Genomic DNA, 15,037 nt, shown 5'->3' on the forward strand with positions numbered 1-15,037 from the left:
TAATGCAATCTTGTTTATTTTGTATGCCAATTGCAAGTTTTTATTCTATTGCCAAGAGAATGTTGAAATACCCATTATTTAGCTTGTGAACATACTGTCTGTATGCGTAAATGCACTATTATTGTTTACATTTGAATTGTAGTCCGGACGAGAATTCACTTATCAACATAACAACACAGTTTACTCATGTTTAGGTCGACCCGGAGTTGAAAAGGTGAATACTGTGTATATCAACATTTTAGGGACAAAAGTAAGAAATTATTGTAGACATTGAAAACAAAAATAGCGAGAAAAATCAGCAAAAGTTAGCATTACTGGACCTTTAACGTTAAAATCATATAGCTTGAATCCGAAATTATTATGCTTGATGTTGAAGATGCCCGACGTAACTACAGCTTGTGAACGCACAGTCATAGTAAAATGCTAAGGGAACTAGTCTGGCCTATATGGTGCTGCTCATTAGTCAAAAGGAGCAGATTTCCTGACTGGCTGAATAAACGCCGCCATACACAGAGTTACTGTATTTTTGGCGCAAATCGAATATCGATGCCACCGTGTTTTTAGGGAATATGGAAGGTTTCGCTGTGATTCATGCGGGACCTCTGCAACCGACCAAAGATTTGACAATTCTGTCTGAGTTGTCAGAGATCGGATATAAGGAGACGACAAGTGATCTTTGCAGACTTATACAGACATTTTAAATCTTTTTTACGATTTTGGGTAAATATTATTGTACATTGGAATTTATCACACTCTCTTCCGTGGACGTTTTAAGGAGTTTGCATGCTGCAACTACAATATATGCAGTCTGCAACTGGCATAGTGAGCCCCTTAAGTGCGTCGGCTATATTCAATGTGCGCCTTCTTATGAATAGCCATCGTGTTATGGTGTCCAATCCATGCCAAAATTACTACTTTGATTTTACAACACAACATGCCATTCCGAATTCTATTTTACAATTCAACATGCTATTTCACAACACAACATGCCATTCCAAATCCTATTTTACAACTCAACATGCTCTTGCCAATTTCATTTGACAACACATCATGCACTTCACAAATCCTATTTTACAACTCAACATGCTCTTGCCAATTTCATTTGACAACACATCATGCACTTCCAAATCCTATTTTACAACTCAACATGCTCTTGCCAATTTCATTTGACAACACATCATGCACTTACAAATCCTATTTTACAACTCAACATGCTCTTGCCAATTTCATTTGACAACACATCATGCACTTACAAATCCTATTTTACAACTCAACATGCTCTTGCCAATTTCATTTGACAACACATCATGCACTTACAAATCCTATTTTACAACTCAACATGCTCTTGCCAATTTCATTTGACAACACATCATGCACTTACAAATCCTATTTTACAACTCAACATGCTCTTGCCAATTTCATTTGACAACACATCATGCACTTACAAATCCTATTTTACAACTCAACATGCTCTTGCCAATTTCATTTGACAACACATCATGCACTTACAAATCCTATTTTACAACTCAACATGCTCTTGCCAATTTCATTTGACAACACATCATGCACTTACAAATCCTATTTCACAATTCAACATCCCATTCTAAAGCTAGCTCTGCGGAGCAGGGCAGTGTTACTGGCTATCGAACAAGATTCAAAATGGCGGACGCGAAATGGTCCCCTCGCACAAAGAGAGAAATGCGAACTTTGCACAAGTCTAAAAACGCAGCTTAGCACATTGTGTATCTAAACAAGATGAGCGTGCTCGAAAACTAGGATCGATCACGATTTAAATTAAAAATTGGCTGTTTTTGGAAAAGAAACTGCGCGTTAAAAATCAGCAGTTTTGTCTATTGTGCACCGTGGGAGGCTTTTCGTGTGCGCGGCTCATGTGAAAGACCGGGCAAGATTCACCCTCAATCATTAAAGTATCCGCTGACCTCCCTTCGAGCTCAGACATTATCTCCGTTCTGTGACGGAGCAGGTCGTACAATTTTCATAGTTCATTGCGCATGCTAAGTAGACATTGCCAATATAATCTACAAGATTTTTTCGCTTTACCTTGTAAAAGAACCTTGTTTTACGGGTACCAGTCAACTCGCACTTTTTCCAACCCGCCCAGAACCAATTCGCCCGATTCCAACTCGCCCGATACCAACTCGCCCGATTCCAACTCGCCCGATACCAACTCGCCCGATATTATTTTGCAATTTTATGAGTACCTGGTACGCTAGGTCTGCATGGCAGGGCTACTGGTACGCTTGCTGCGAATCGGTAGCCTTTGCCACTCGGGTAGCTTGGTCATTGGAGTGGAAGAACATATCAAAGAGTGGCAGCAACTGGTACGCATAAAACGTTTTATTTCTAACAACAAATATTTCTAACATAGAGAACCACAGGTGCGGCTTGAAATATGTGCCAACACGGAAAACTTTTTATTTGCGAATTTCACGTTTTGCAAATCTCTTGAAAGAATAAATTTCGTTCGGCTTCTTTACGTATAGGGATAGTTACTGCGAACTGGCTCACTTCTTTAGGAACAGCAGGACCGTCTTTCACGAGTTACTGGCCTGGCATGACATGAAAATAGCTGGCCTCGGGCCATCGGGTTAGCGTACATGGAATCTACAAAACCCTATCTCAAACAACGGGCGAGTTGGTATCGGGCGAGTTTGAATCGGCGAGTTGGTTCTGGGCGGGTTGGAAAAAGTGCGAGTTGACTGTAATTCTGTTTTACTTTACCAACCCTTGGAAGCTGAGGAAAAACCCTGTCGCCAAATAGAAAACTTTCCCCTGAAAGGAATTTATTTAATTTCCTACCTTAACCAAATACCTAATCAGTGATATTTTAAAAGTTGTACGTTACGGTCAAAAAGCAGAGAGGAAATTCTTCCGTACTGATTTCCTGCATTATTATTATTATTATTATTTTGTGGTTTCCAAAGCTTACATAAAACGAAAAAGACTAACATTTTGACAGGACGGAAACGCCAGCTGAAAGCCATATAAAAGGTGTTGCTAAACACATATTTTCCGCTGCAAAAAGTTTTAATATTTTATTAAAGCTCGGCAGACAGACACTTTATGAAGTTCACAAGCTTAATTTTCAATTTTGATAAGGGGGTCAAAATTATCTCAATGGCAATTAAGCAAATATTTACAACGAAAACATCACGAGATTTCTAAAAGTTAACAGTATTTGCCAATAGAGGTCAATTTCGCAATTTCCAAAGTTATTTTGTGAACACTTGTCAAGGAAGTGTTCGAAGATTAAAGAAAACTCCTCCACGGCTTTCATTTCATTCTCTCCATTGTACAACATACATTGTGATGCAAATAGATACCAACTTTTCGATGCTGCTCGTCGAATTATGACATAAAAAAGTTGACACAAGAATACCTTGAAAAGATTACAGTAGCGTGTAGTTGTGACACGAAATTAGTTTGCAGCAATCTGTACTATCTGACCGCACCAGCTATGCGTGTAACAAAATTATTTAATTATCTCAGAACTGAGTAACCTGCACTATAGCGTTAAACTCCTATTTTGTTAAGAAACGACGAAATCATCTCAATTCCAAGCATTCTTCAATATGCTCACGGCTATCTATTGTCTTCAGTTTCACTTTGCTGCAATCTGCATAGCTGTGATATCGCAGCGGTACTTGTGGAGTGTATCGAACGCGCTCGGGTCATTGAGGTCATCGCAACTGTGGCGATGACCTCAATGACCCGAGCGCGTTCGATACACGCCATACCGCTGCGATATCACAGCTATACAATCTGCAATATCCGACAATCTATGACTCGGCTCCGAGTAAGCTTAACCTTCACTAACGTTAAAACTCCGTCTAGGCTAAAAAAATTACCAATCCGTCTCAGTCTGCAGCATCCTCCAATACACTCAGGACTCTATGAAAGTCCACACATAAGAAAAGTCAATCACTTTGCAGCTATCTGCAAAGGTACAAAAATTATTAGTCTCAGCTCGGAGCAAACTGCACTGACGTTAAACTCCGTCAAGGATGAGAAATTACTGATCTATCTCAGGCCGTAGCATTCTCCAATACACTTAGGACTCTGGGATCAAAGTCCACAGATATGAAAAGTCAATCACTTTGCAGCCATCTGCAATATCTGACAAGCTTTGTATAGTACAAAATAAAATAATGTCTCAGCTCAGAGCAAACTGCACCAAGGTTAAAACTCCGACAATGAAAACAAATTTCAAATCGCAGTCTGTTGCATCTACGATACTCTCAAAACTGTATCTACAGTCCATACATACGAAAATTCAATAGTTTGAAGCCATCTGCAATATCTGACACGCTATGTATAGTACAGAAATTATAAAATGTCTCAGCTCGGAGCAAACCGCACCAAGGTAACAATCCCGACCATGTAAAGAAATTTCAAATCTATGTCAGTCCGTTGCATCAACAATAAACTCAGAACTCTATCAGTGACGTCTGGCGGTTCGCCTGCAATGAGTCGAGAGCCTGTGGGCAAAACCACTGGTTGCAACGCGGTTACTCCACCGAAAACAATCGTTTTTTTTCACCCAAAATTGTGATCGATCTCCTATTTTGAGCACGCTCAACTTGTCTAGATGCACGATGAGCTAAGCTGTGCTTTTGAACTTACACAAAGCCCACTTTCATCTCTCTATGCGATGGGACCATATCCGTATGCGCCATATAGTAAATCTCGGTCTTTCACGATAAGGGGTGGACCATTTGATATCCTGGGGGGGCTTGGAAGATTGGTGGAGAGCCATTATTTTTTTTCCCACGTGCTTCACCATGAATTATTTTTTTTTACAGGGCATATGCTGGGAACTTTTTTTTTCACTTTCCTTTTTCGAGATATATTTTTTTTTTACCAAATTTCGGTGCAATGTTTGTTTGCTTGGTTTTTCACACCCAGTAACAAGATGCTGTTCTATCGCACATAGACTATATTCAAGAAACTAAATAAAGATATGTAAATACATGTACATTTTTGATTCACTTTACAAAAACGTATATTGTAAAATCATGTACATTTATGGTATTTACTTGTCAGTGTTGTCCTTACATTGAAAGTAGCTGGGTAATTTAAGAAAGTAGACGGGTGGACTGCGAGGGAGCGAAGCGACTGAGTGGCGAGTGAGCGTAGCGAACGAGGGGGGGAGAGTGCGAGAGGGGGGTGTCCCCCCTCTCGCAAGGCGAAAAATGAAATTTTGGAGTGGAAATGGTTTTCTCTGGTGGCATCTGAGGTGACAATTACGGACTGAAACAGTACTTTTGTTGTGTGTCTTAGACGTGGCTCACATACAACAAAACAAACAAACATGATTTTGTTTTGTTTGTATTATTTATGACACACTTATGGTTTTATTTGCAGTGAAGATGTAACATTTAATCTTAAATCACCTGCTGTCTGCTCATTTCATTGCCCATTTCCCATTCTTCATTACACATAGTAGTAGTTTCCCCAAAACCATCAAACTCATTCAATTCTAATCAAAACACATTCGCTTTTGTTAAGAAAAACATTGGTAAGATAATTCACTATAACAGTGTTCGCATTTACGAATAAAACATGCGTATATAGAAAACTCATAACAATGAAAAAATGTGTAGAGAGTCGATCCAATGCGTAGTAATATTACGCATTGGATTGAGTCTCTACGCATTTTTTCATTGTTATGAGTTTTCTATACGCAAACGATAATAGTAAAATGTTTGCAGGCTGTCTCTCTTCTTGTGGTATTTTGACAAAATCCATACATTCAGATTTACACATTTCTGGAAAACACTGGTGAGCAATTTCAATTTCAGCATACTTCCTCTAATCAGAAGGTCATGTATACTGTACAATTGTTCATATTCAGTTATTGTTCCTCAAGCTTGAAATGGTTTATGCTTTATAAAACTCCAGAGCTACTGCTTGATTTTTATTGATGCTGCAGTGTGCATCGAACAATTGCCAAGATTTTTTTTTCCGAGTCGCAACGGTCCATAATTGTTTTTCCATCAGCCACCTAAAGCCAGATTTTTTTTTTCGAGCAACTCCACCTGGCATCTTTTTTTTTCCCCAAATCTTCCAAGCCCCCCAGGATATCAAATGGTCCACCCCTAAGCCTCCCACGGAGCACAATAGACAAAACTGCTGATTTTAACGCGCAGTTTCTTTTCCAAAAACAGCCAATTTTTAATTTAAAATTAAAATAAGTAATTTTGGCATGGATTGGACACCATAATCGTGTGCTTATGTGTGGGAAAACTCGAAGTTTAAGAATATACTTCTATAATGCACTGTTACCTAAACATGTTGATGGTGTCGATTTAAAGTAATTTGGTATGCGTCTCAAAAGCGAGAGAATTAATTTCCACTCAAATGGCACTTTAAACCATTCTCTCACCATGACAGAATTAAAAAATAAGGGATTACTGTCATTGTAAAGTTTGATAGATATAAAACAAATTACCTAACAACATTTACCGAGGATGTTTTGACATTCAAAATGGCCGCCGTGCCCTGTATTGACTCGATGGGTGAAATATGATGATTGTTTTTCGTACGACTAAGACGGTGAATACCTTTCTTACTCAAAGAGGTCTGAACTGAGTCATGCACGCCATAGACAAGGATTATTTCAAATATTTGAAAGTCCAAACTGCCCCGAAGGCGCACTCTACCTTGGGATGGAAAGGTTTGCAATTTCGTTAAAATCAGAAATAACATCACCAGAAAGGACAGACACATGTACAACGTATAGTGGGACAGAATTTATATTTGCTCAAAAAATACAACGCCTTTATATCAAAACTTATCTGCAATTATTAAGGGATGTTCAGTTGATTTTGAAAAGTGACTGTCCAAAATGGACAAAAAGCTGAAAAGCAAATACCTGTATTTTAGCAGACATGCCCATTGATGATAAAGGAAACACATTGACATCAGGGTCAACCGATAAAGAATTGCAACTGCGGAAACTGTAAAAACGCAGAAGTAAAGATTTAGTAATCAAGAAAATTTTGGAAAGAGAAAAATAATCAGCCACGTGTCCCTTGGGCTAATTGCCCCAACCCCGGATTTGTTCATTCCGGGTACTACTAGTACATGCACCAATATATATATTTCAGCGAATGCTCTGACAACACCCTTATGGCTGCCGGTCTTGCACCAATATATTTCAGCGACTGCTTTGACAACAGCCCTATGGCTGCCTGTTTTCTTCTTCTTTGTACTTTAACTTTCCATCCTCCGTCTCCTTTGAGCATGTTTGTGCAACGTCTGCAAGGAAGTGCATGGGATGGTGGGAATTTGGGGAAACCGAAAGAAATACAATACTAGTATACATCTGATGAAGTACATTTCATAGCAATGGGCGCAAGATTTCCTGTATATATTTTTTTCTTATTCATGAACTGATTGAGGTTTAAAATATAACATGTCATTAAAATTATTGTCAGTATTCCATTCCATCAGCTCAGGAGTGTCATTTGACATCAGAAACAACGATAATGGAAATATAACTACCAGTACAACAGATCATTACAAACATGTGCACTGATCGTGGGTTTCAGAAATATGTCTGTTATTACCTGTATGTTTCATCAGCTTTGGAATGAAATCATTCCAGAACGCACACTCCTTGGCTTTCAGAGCTCGTTTGGTTTCCATCTTGGGTGACAGGTCTTTGTACTCTAATCCGGGTACTTTAAAGAGAGGCCATTCTGTTTGCTTCTCATCTTCCGTCAATTCCAAGTCATTATCGGATAAATTGGGGTTTCTGAAAACGGGTCAAAATGTCATGTCTACGTGTTATTGTACACGGTATGTATGTATGTATGTATGTATGTATGTATGTATGTATGTATGTATGTATGTAGTATGTATGTATTGTATGTATGTATGTATGTATGTATGTATGTATGTATGTATGTATGTATGTATGTATGTATGTATGTATGTATGTAGTATGTATGTATGTATGTATGTATGTATGTATGTATGTATGTATGTATGTATGTATGTATGTATGTATGTATGTATGTATGTATGTATGTATGTATGTATGTATGTATGTATGTATGTATGTATGTATGTATGTATGTATGTATGTATGTATGTATGTATGTATGTATGTATGTATTATGTTATGTATGTATGTATGTATGTATGTATGTATGTATGTATGTATGTATGTATGTATGTATGTATGTATGTATGTATGTATGTATGTATGTATGTATGTATGTATGTATGTATGTATGTATGTATGTATGTATGTATGTATGTATGTATGTATGTATGTATGTATGTATGTATGTATGTATGTATGTATGTATGTATGTATGCATGCATGCATGCATGCATGCATGCATGCATGCATGCATGCATGTATGTATGTATGTATGTATGTATGTATGTATGTATGTATGTATGTATGTATGTATGTATCTATGTATCTATGTATCAATGTATTTATCTATGTATGTATCTATGTATTTATCTATGTATGTATCTATGTATCTATGTATCTATGCAGTAGGTAGGTATATGTGTGTGTGTGCATGTATGTGTGTATGTCTTTGATAATCGTCTATCATATTGATATTAATACAATGTCAAATCGAATGGGCTAAATTTTATTAGTCTACGGAATCATTGTTGACATATGCTCGTATACCAAATACAGGGAAAGAATTCATTCCTCACATTGCCACTTTGAAAGGCGTATGTCAGTCATGAGCTTAAGTACCTTTATCTAATGGTGTAATATTACGATTGATATTTTAAATATCTGTGGCTGAACTCGAAGCCTTCGCTATATTAGAGTCATCATGATTATAATTATCATGATACTGGGTTTTAAAAATGAATTGTTGTTTCATTATTTTACCCTGTCTTAGCGAAGTTTGTCCAGTACTTTATGATCTTCAAGGTCATCATGACGTCATCTTCAGGCATTGTCCAGTTCAACGCACTGTTGAAATGCCAACCGAAAACGAAGGCAATATCCTCTCCGTGTATAGCTTTCAACCATTTCATCTTGAATAGCGACTTGGCAGGTATGTGGGTCATTTGATACTGGTACACGTTGGAGCCAGCCTCGAAGTGCGCACGTGCAGACAAATCGGCGGGGCACACGAAGTACAAGTCTCCGTTCGTCTGACTTAACGCTTCGACGTAATCGGCGTCGTCCGAATCTGCGTCCTCCCAGTTGACGTACATGAGCTTAATGGCGTCGACCACGGCTTGATTGGAGTTTTTGTCGCTTCCCAAAAAGAGAGGCGACATCGCTTCATAAGTGGTTTTGTTCATGAAGACCTCCGTGTCATTGGCGTTATCGAGGAAAAGCATAATTAAGAATGCCCTTCCTTCATCAGCCAGTGATCCGATCATAATATCGGTGCCTCTCTTTGGAAAGCTACGATCTCGAATGAGATCCTCGGGTGACGCGGTGAGGAAGTTGCCGTCAACTACTGGAGGAAATGGAATCAGGTCTGAAATTCCAGTAAGATTGGCCAGTTTTCCCTATGGAAAGAATCAAAAATAAAAAGGAAAGGTAATTGATAATAACGACTTTTTGCGTCTTAAAACAACTTGCAATAAAGGGGACAAGTCTTTGAGCTTAGCGATAATCAACGGAAATTTGATTTTTGCTCGTTTAAATATATTGACCGTATTTGGTTGCGTGTTTGGCCAATATATGTAAGTTGTTGTAAATGAGCAAAAGACAGGAGGTGCAATAGGCCAAACCCGGAATTCGAATCGACCACGGTACAAACAAAGCCATGTGCGCAAACGCGCATAGACGTACGTGTATTTCCATACGAGCTAGTACACATGTGGGTTTGTTTGTACCGGCATCACGTGATTATTTGGACGTACTGAGTCTGTAGAACGCATCGCGTCCTTTTTATTCCGGAGTAGAACCACTCATTGAATACATGACATTTAATCTTCGAAACCACTAGATTTTTGTTTCTTTCGACAAATTAATTTCACAAAGTCTTTGACTCAAAACAATTCAAAATTACTCAGCCATCCCTTTAAAGCACTCCAGGTTTATCAAGGCAAGGTTTTATGAAGCCAAGAGAAGCTGCCATCTCGGCTGTAAGAAAATAGAGATCTGAAAAAAGATCAGTAGAGTGCATCTGAATCTGGCCACGAAATAGCAATTGTGTCGCAAAGTATAGTACACACGAACACACAGAGATACACGCAGATAGAGAGAGAGACACACACAGACAATTAATTCTTACATTTTCCAAATTTCCTGCTTCCTTAAGATCTTCAGCAGTCGCACCACGTAGACACTGAAGCAATTCCCCCGATGTGTCTTTCTCACAATCGACCAGTTTACCAAGGCCGTGTGCTATCTTGCTTTGCTTAGCTTCATCACTGATGAAGAACCCTGGCATGGTTGATGTACCACTCTGTGTGTGGGGCGGAAGGAGAGCGAGAGAGAGAGAGAGAGAGAGAGAGAGAGAGAGAGAGAGAGAGAGAGAGAGAGAGAGAGAGAGAGGGAGAGAGAGACAGACAGAGACAGAGAGACAGACAGAGACAGAGACAGTAAGACAGAGAGACAGATAGGCAGAGAAAGCCCAGAGAGAGAGAAACAGAGGTATTCAAATAGTGAAGAGATATACAGACGAAAATAGATAGTAAGACCCACACAGTTAACTGTTTATTGTTGGGGGCTACCACAAACTGCAAACCAAAACTTTTGGTATTGTGATTAAGCTTAAAACAACGAAGCATTAACTGCGGAAAAAATATAAAAACTACGGACATTAGCACTTTAGTCGTCGGTCGTAACAGTTGGCTCTATATGTAATTATAAAACAAACATATCGCGTTGAAATTAACGTTATTATAAGTGCAATTAATAATGGAACTATGCGGGCAAGGCAATTTAGAAGAAACGCAAATTGCAATCATTCTCCAAAATATTCTGGTAATGCAACCAATAACAGTTTCCTTCGGCGATATATCCCTATCACTTGTCGTCTTCAAGTTTAGAGTGTTTCTGAAATTTTACATGAATTGCAGGATATGTTAAAGAAAATAAAGGAATGCCGCTTTCATTGACGCAAAATGATGAGACACAATGCTGAGAGACGTCTAGAAGTTAAAGTCACGGACGGGTCGATACAGTGTACTGACCAGCTATATAACACTGTCAGATTGAAATTAATCTCTACGTCACAAGTATTGATCATGAAGAATGGGTGCTTTTTGGCACTGTGTAAACTGTGTCTAACAACTACAATACCTTCAATACAACAGTAATATCCGACACCAATTTAATACACCGGCGTATATCAACTTGATTTCGAGCTCAATCTTACCTCCATTATTGCGCGATGAAACAGACCGTCGGTTAAAGGAGATAGCATCAGGTATTCGATACTTATGCCTCCGGCACTCTCGCCGAATAACGTCACCTTGTTGGCGTCTCCGCCGAATGCTGTAGAACGATAACGGAAAAAATAGAGTCAGTGCATTGTACAGTGTGAAACATTCTTCAGAGTGGATCTAGAAACACCATTTTTATCCTTTAAAATTTGAATTCCAACACGAGATCAATACCTGCTATGTTGTCTTGGACCCACTGCAAAGCCAACACTTGATCGAGGAAACCATAATTACCGGTGGCGTGTTCATCACCTGTTGAGGAAAAACATATATAACTTACTTGGTGCCTTTCCCTTACCAAACCAAGCACTATGCAAAATTGAGTCCTGGAAAGATAAAAACGTATCTAATATTTACCGACATTCTAAATTTAAAATGGCCGCCATCACTATGTCAACTCTATGGAGGAAAATACAATTTTCGATTTTCGAAAAATTAAGACGGTGTAAAGCTTTATTACTCAAAGAGTTGTAAGATGAGTCAACACAAGTTGTAGACTACAACAGAGTAGAAGTAGTTTGAGAATCGAAAGTCTGTCCAACAGGTGCACTGTACCTATACCTTACACCAACCATTTTGATAGCCTATCGTTTCTGAGATGGAACTTGCCGGATGACAAATAGCCGAAGGGTCCAAGTCGATAATTAATTGTCACCACGATGACGTCACCAATGGCAGCCAGAGCCGTGCCGTCGTAGCCGGTTCCCCCCGAGCCGATGACGAGGCCGCCACCATGGATCCACACCATGACAGGGAGTTTATTTGCCTGTCGAGTGAATATATAAAAAAAATTAAATGCCCAAAACTGAACTTTTTTGTATTTTTTCACCGGATTTGTTCCTGTTTTGACATATAATTCATTCTTGTACTAGCAAAGTGTCCAAGTCTCGAATGCCGTGAGTTCAGCTTATCAACAGAGGCTCATTTCGTCAGTGTACAATGTTACTGTCGACACGTGAGCAAAGGTGAGGCTAGAATTCATTTTCCGACAACACCATGCGCTGTTCCTGAGACGCTAACACCATGGAATAACACTGACCTCGTTGGTTAGAATGCAAAAATAGTGAGAAAGGTATTTTGAACTTAAAACCTTGTAAAACGTGTTTTGCTAACATGCCATCTTTAAAGTAAGACACAAAATATTCTTTAAATCTGTAAAAAAGAAGATGCAGTAGCTTGCTTCAATTTGTGACCTTGAGCCTGCTCATTCTCGACGAGGATCTGTTCATGAATAGTGTAAATTTGATTTTCTTACATTCAATCATAAACGTTACTGGCCTTACGCTGGCAAAAATGATGGATTGTGTTCTGCAGTTTGCGTTCACAATGTCTTGTTGCCTGAATGGACTTGCGGCCACGCTTCGCTTAGTCCTCTCGTTGAGGGCGTGACGGTGCACTTTCAAGGTTAGAAATCTGAGATTTAAGCGATGGTAAACGATGTAAACAATAAAGGAACAGATAGTTTCTACAGTGTCAGGTCTTATGTGAATAAACCATACAGTTTGTAAAATAAGAAATTCAGTTACTCTTTATGGAATCAAGTTACCCTCTAATTCTATAATGTGCTAATCACATGCATTTGTCTTCATGAATAAATACATTGTATTTCATTTTGAAATGAGCAATGTCGATGATTTTTATCACTACGTTTTCAAGCCTTGTTAGACTTGACGGTAAATGATGAATCTTGAAAGCATTCCTATAATGAACACTCACTCTTGTATTTTGTGTTTCTCTGAGAAGATTGTCTACTAGATAAAGCCGAAGACCGTCGTGACAAGCAGTTTGGATACTATGGCCATTTTCCCGTTCGGTGAAGACTCTCCAAGAATAAACCGGGTGCACAAAGGTTAGGAAACTATTCTTTGAGTTTCAGTTCACGAGACGCCATCAGAACCAGCGCCCTTGGCATAAAGCAGAAAAAACCACAGATAGCTTCAAGCACTCTGCATACTTTGTAGCGTCTACGTGTTGACACAATCGCTTTTGTTCATAGTTGTCTCCGAACAAATACCCTCTATATGCGATGACTTTGACCGTTTTCTTAAAGCGCTAACCGATCAAACAACAGACGGCGTACTCCAAATGCCATTGAAATTGCGTGAACAATGAGTTGCAGAATGTTCAGCATTAGCAGGAGTCTAATAATTTAATTTTTTAAAGTCGAAGAATGACAAAGCAGAGAACTGCAAGGGACAGTTCGATACTTTTGAAGGAAATTTTACTGTATGTTAACAGTGTATTATTCGTGTTCCCCTTATTTGCTGTCAATACTGTAAAACAAAAGACAAATCTGTCAGAAAGATCTGGTAATCTTACAATTACAGAAGAGTCAGGTGTTATATATTTTTGTCTCATTGCATGATAATCCACACACCCTCGTCATGTAGGGCAGGCTTAATGGTAGTTTCCTGAAGGGGCAGTCCATAATCCCTTGTTCTCGGATTAGTGGCTGTTGAAATTTACTGTGTATGTGATTTTAGTCCTTGCTTCTTCCCTGTAAGATGTATGGCACAGTCAATTTGCTAAGAGACAAAGCTGATAAACGACCTGCCCTTTTAACTATTCAAAGCTATGGAGTGGGAAGATTCTTAAGCGTTGACATGATAGTTGATTGAGAAGAGGTCGGGTTGTCAAATTTCAAAGTAAAAATAACTCTATTCAGTTTGTCTGTGTCCTTAAACTTCTATACCCTGGTGGTGGCCAGTATCTTGTTGGGAACTTACCCCTGTCTGTGGCACAAATATGTTCAAGTACAAGCAGTCCTCGCTCTTTGGTTCTTCAACCGGGAGTAATGGACTTGCCGGTTGCATGCAGGCGTTGCCAAGCTCCTTAGCATCGCGAACTCCCTGCCAAGGGCTTTTCGGCTCGGGTGCTCGGAATCTTAGGCCGCCGACCGGTGGTTCGGCAAAGGGTATACCTTGAAAGACGTGCACTTTACGTTTGACTTCAACGTCTTTGTGCGCAAACTCTACCACTCTGCCGGCGACTTTTCCCGATTTCAGCTCTACGATAGGATCGTCGGCGGCAACGCAGACAAGCAGCGTGGTCACAAACACGACAAAGCGTACGGCGGCCATCGTTAACATTTCACCTCTCTTCGACGACGTCGCACGTCGATTAAGAACTACCGTGATGATATAATACTGGTGAATATTAACTACTTGACAGTTTGCGTGACCTCTACCTGCTCTACCTCAGAGCGGTGAGTATTCGATTGTGTCCAATAAGAGACTCATTGATTCGGAGAGAAACAGTTGTTACCGCGTGATTGCCTATGCTAGTAATTATGGGGATAAAACGATTGCACCTTTAAACATTTTGACACAGAAAAGAAATCGCCAAAATTTGAGAAACGAAGCGTTTCTAAGGTAAATTTAAATGCACAACTGCCTATGGTAGTAATACAAGTAGCATGAAAGAATACTTCCTTTGTATTGACCATTTTATAAGTCAGACACATACATTTTTTAAATTATAGGTATTATTGGAAGTTTGAGGTGACCGCCACTTTAACACTGAAGAGATAATGAGATTTAACAAGTGGTGTCTTACAGTCACGTACTGTCAGCAATAGGACTTTTGAACTTGTTTTCAACACTAGGCACTACGACTACTTTTA

At 39.2% G+C, this 15,037-nt stretch overlaps 1 protein-coding gene across 2 annotated transcripts in view; it reads right to left on the reverse strand.

Moving 5' to 3' along the window:
* LOC139129907 (cocaine esterase-like) overlaps positions 1 to 14,503 on the reverse strand; it is a 42,358-nt gene extending 27,855 nt beyond the window's left edge. Inside the window, exons 1-8 of one of the 2 annotated variants that reach the window (XM_070695597.1) lie at positions 14,142 to 14,503; positions 12,025 to 12,181; positions 11,590 to 11,667; positions 11,349 to 11,467; positions 10,260 to 10,433; positions 8,894 to 9,528; positions 7,593 to 7,780; positions 6,767 to 7,281 (exon numbers count right to left, since the gene is read on the reverse strand). In XM_070695597.1, the coding sequence (XP_070551698.1) occupies positions 7,205 to 7,281; positions 7,593 to 7,780; positions 8,894 to 9,528; positions 10,260 to 10,433; positions 11,349 to 11,467; positions 11,590 to 11,667; positions 12,025 to 12,181; positions 14,142 to 14,495 (1,782 nt within the window). In that variant the 5' untranslated portion in view covers positions 14,496 to 14,503 and the 3' untranslated portion in view covers positions 6,767 to 7,204. Of the gene's footprint in view, positions 1 to 6,766; positions 7,282 to 7,592; positions 7,781 to 8,893; positions 9,529 to 10,259; positions 10,434 to 11,348; positions 11,468 to 11,589; positions 11,668 to 12,024; positions 12,182 to 14,141 lie in introns of those variants that run through there. The other variant, XM_070695598.1, reaches the window with a different exon arrangement.
* Positions 14,504 to 15,037: the final 534 nt, after the last annotated feature.

This window comes from Ptychodera flava, chromosome 3, assembly GCF_041260155.1.
Source record: "Ptychodera flava strain L36383 chromosome 3, AS_Pfla_20210202, whole genome shotgun sequence".
In the NCBI taxonomy this organism is placed as follows: Eukaryota; Metazoa; Hemichordata; class Enteropneusta; family Ptychoderidae; genus Ptychodera; species Ptychodera flava.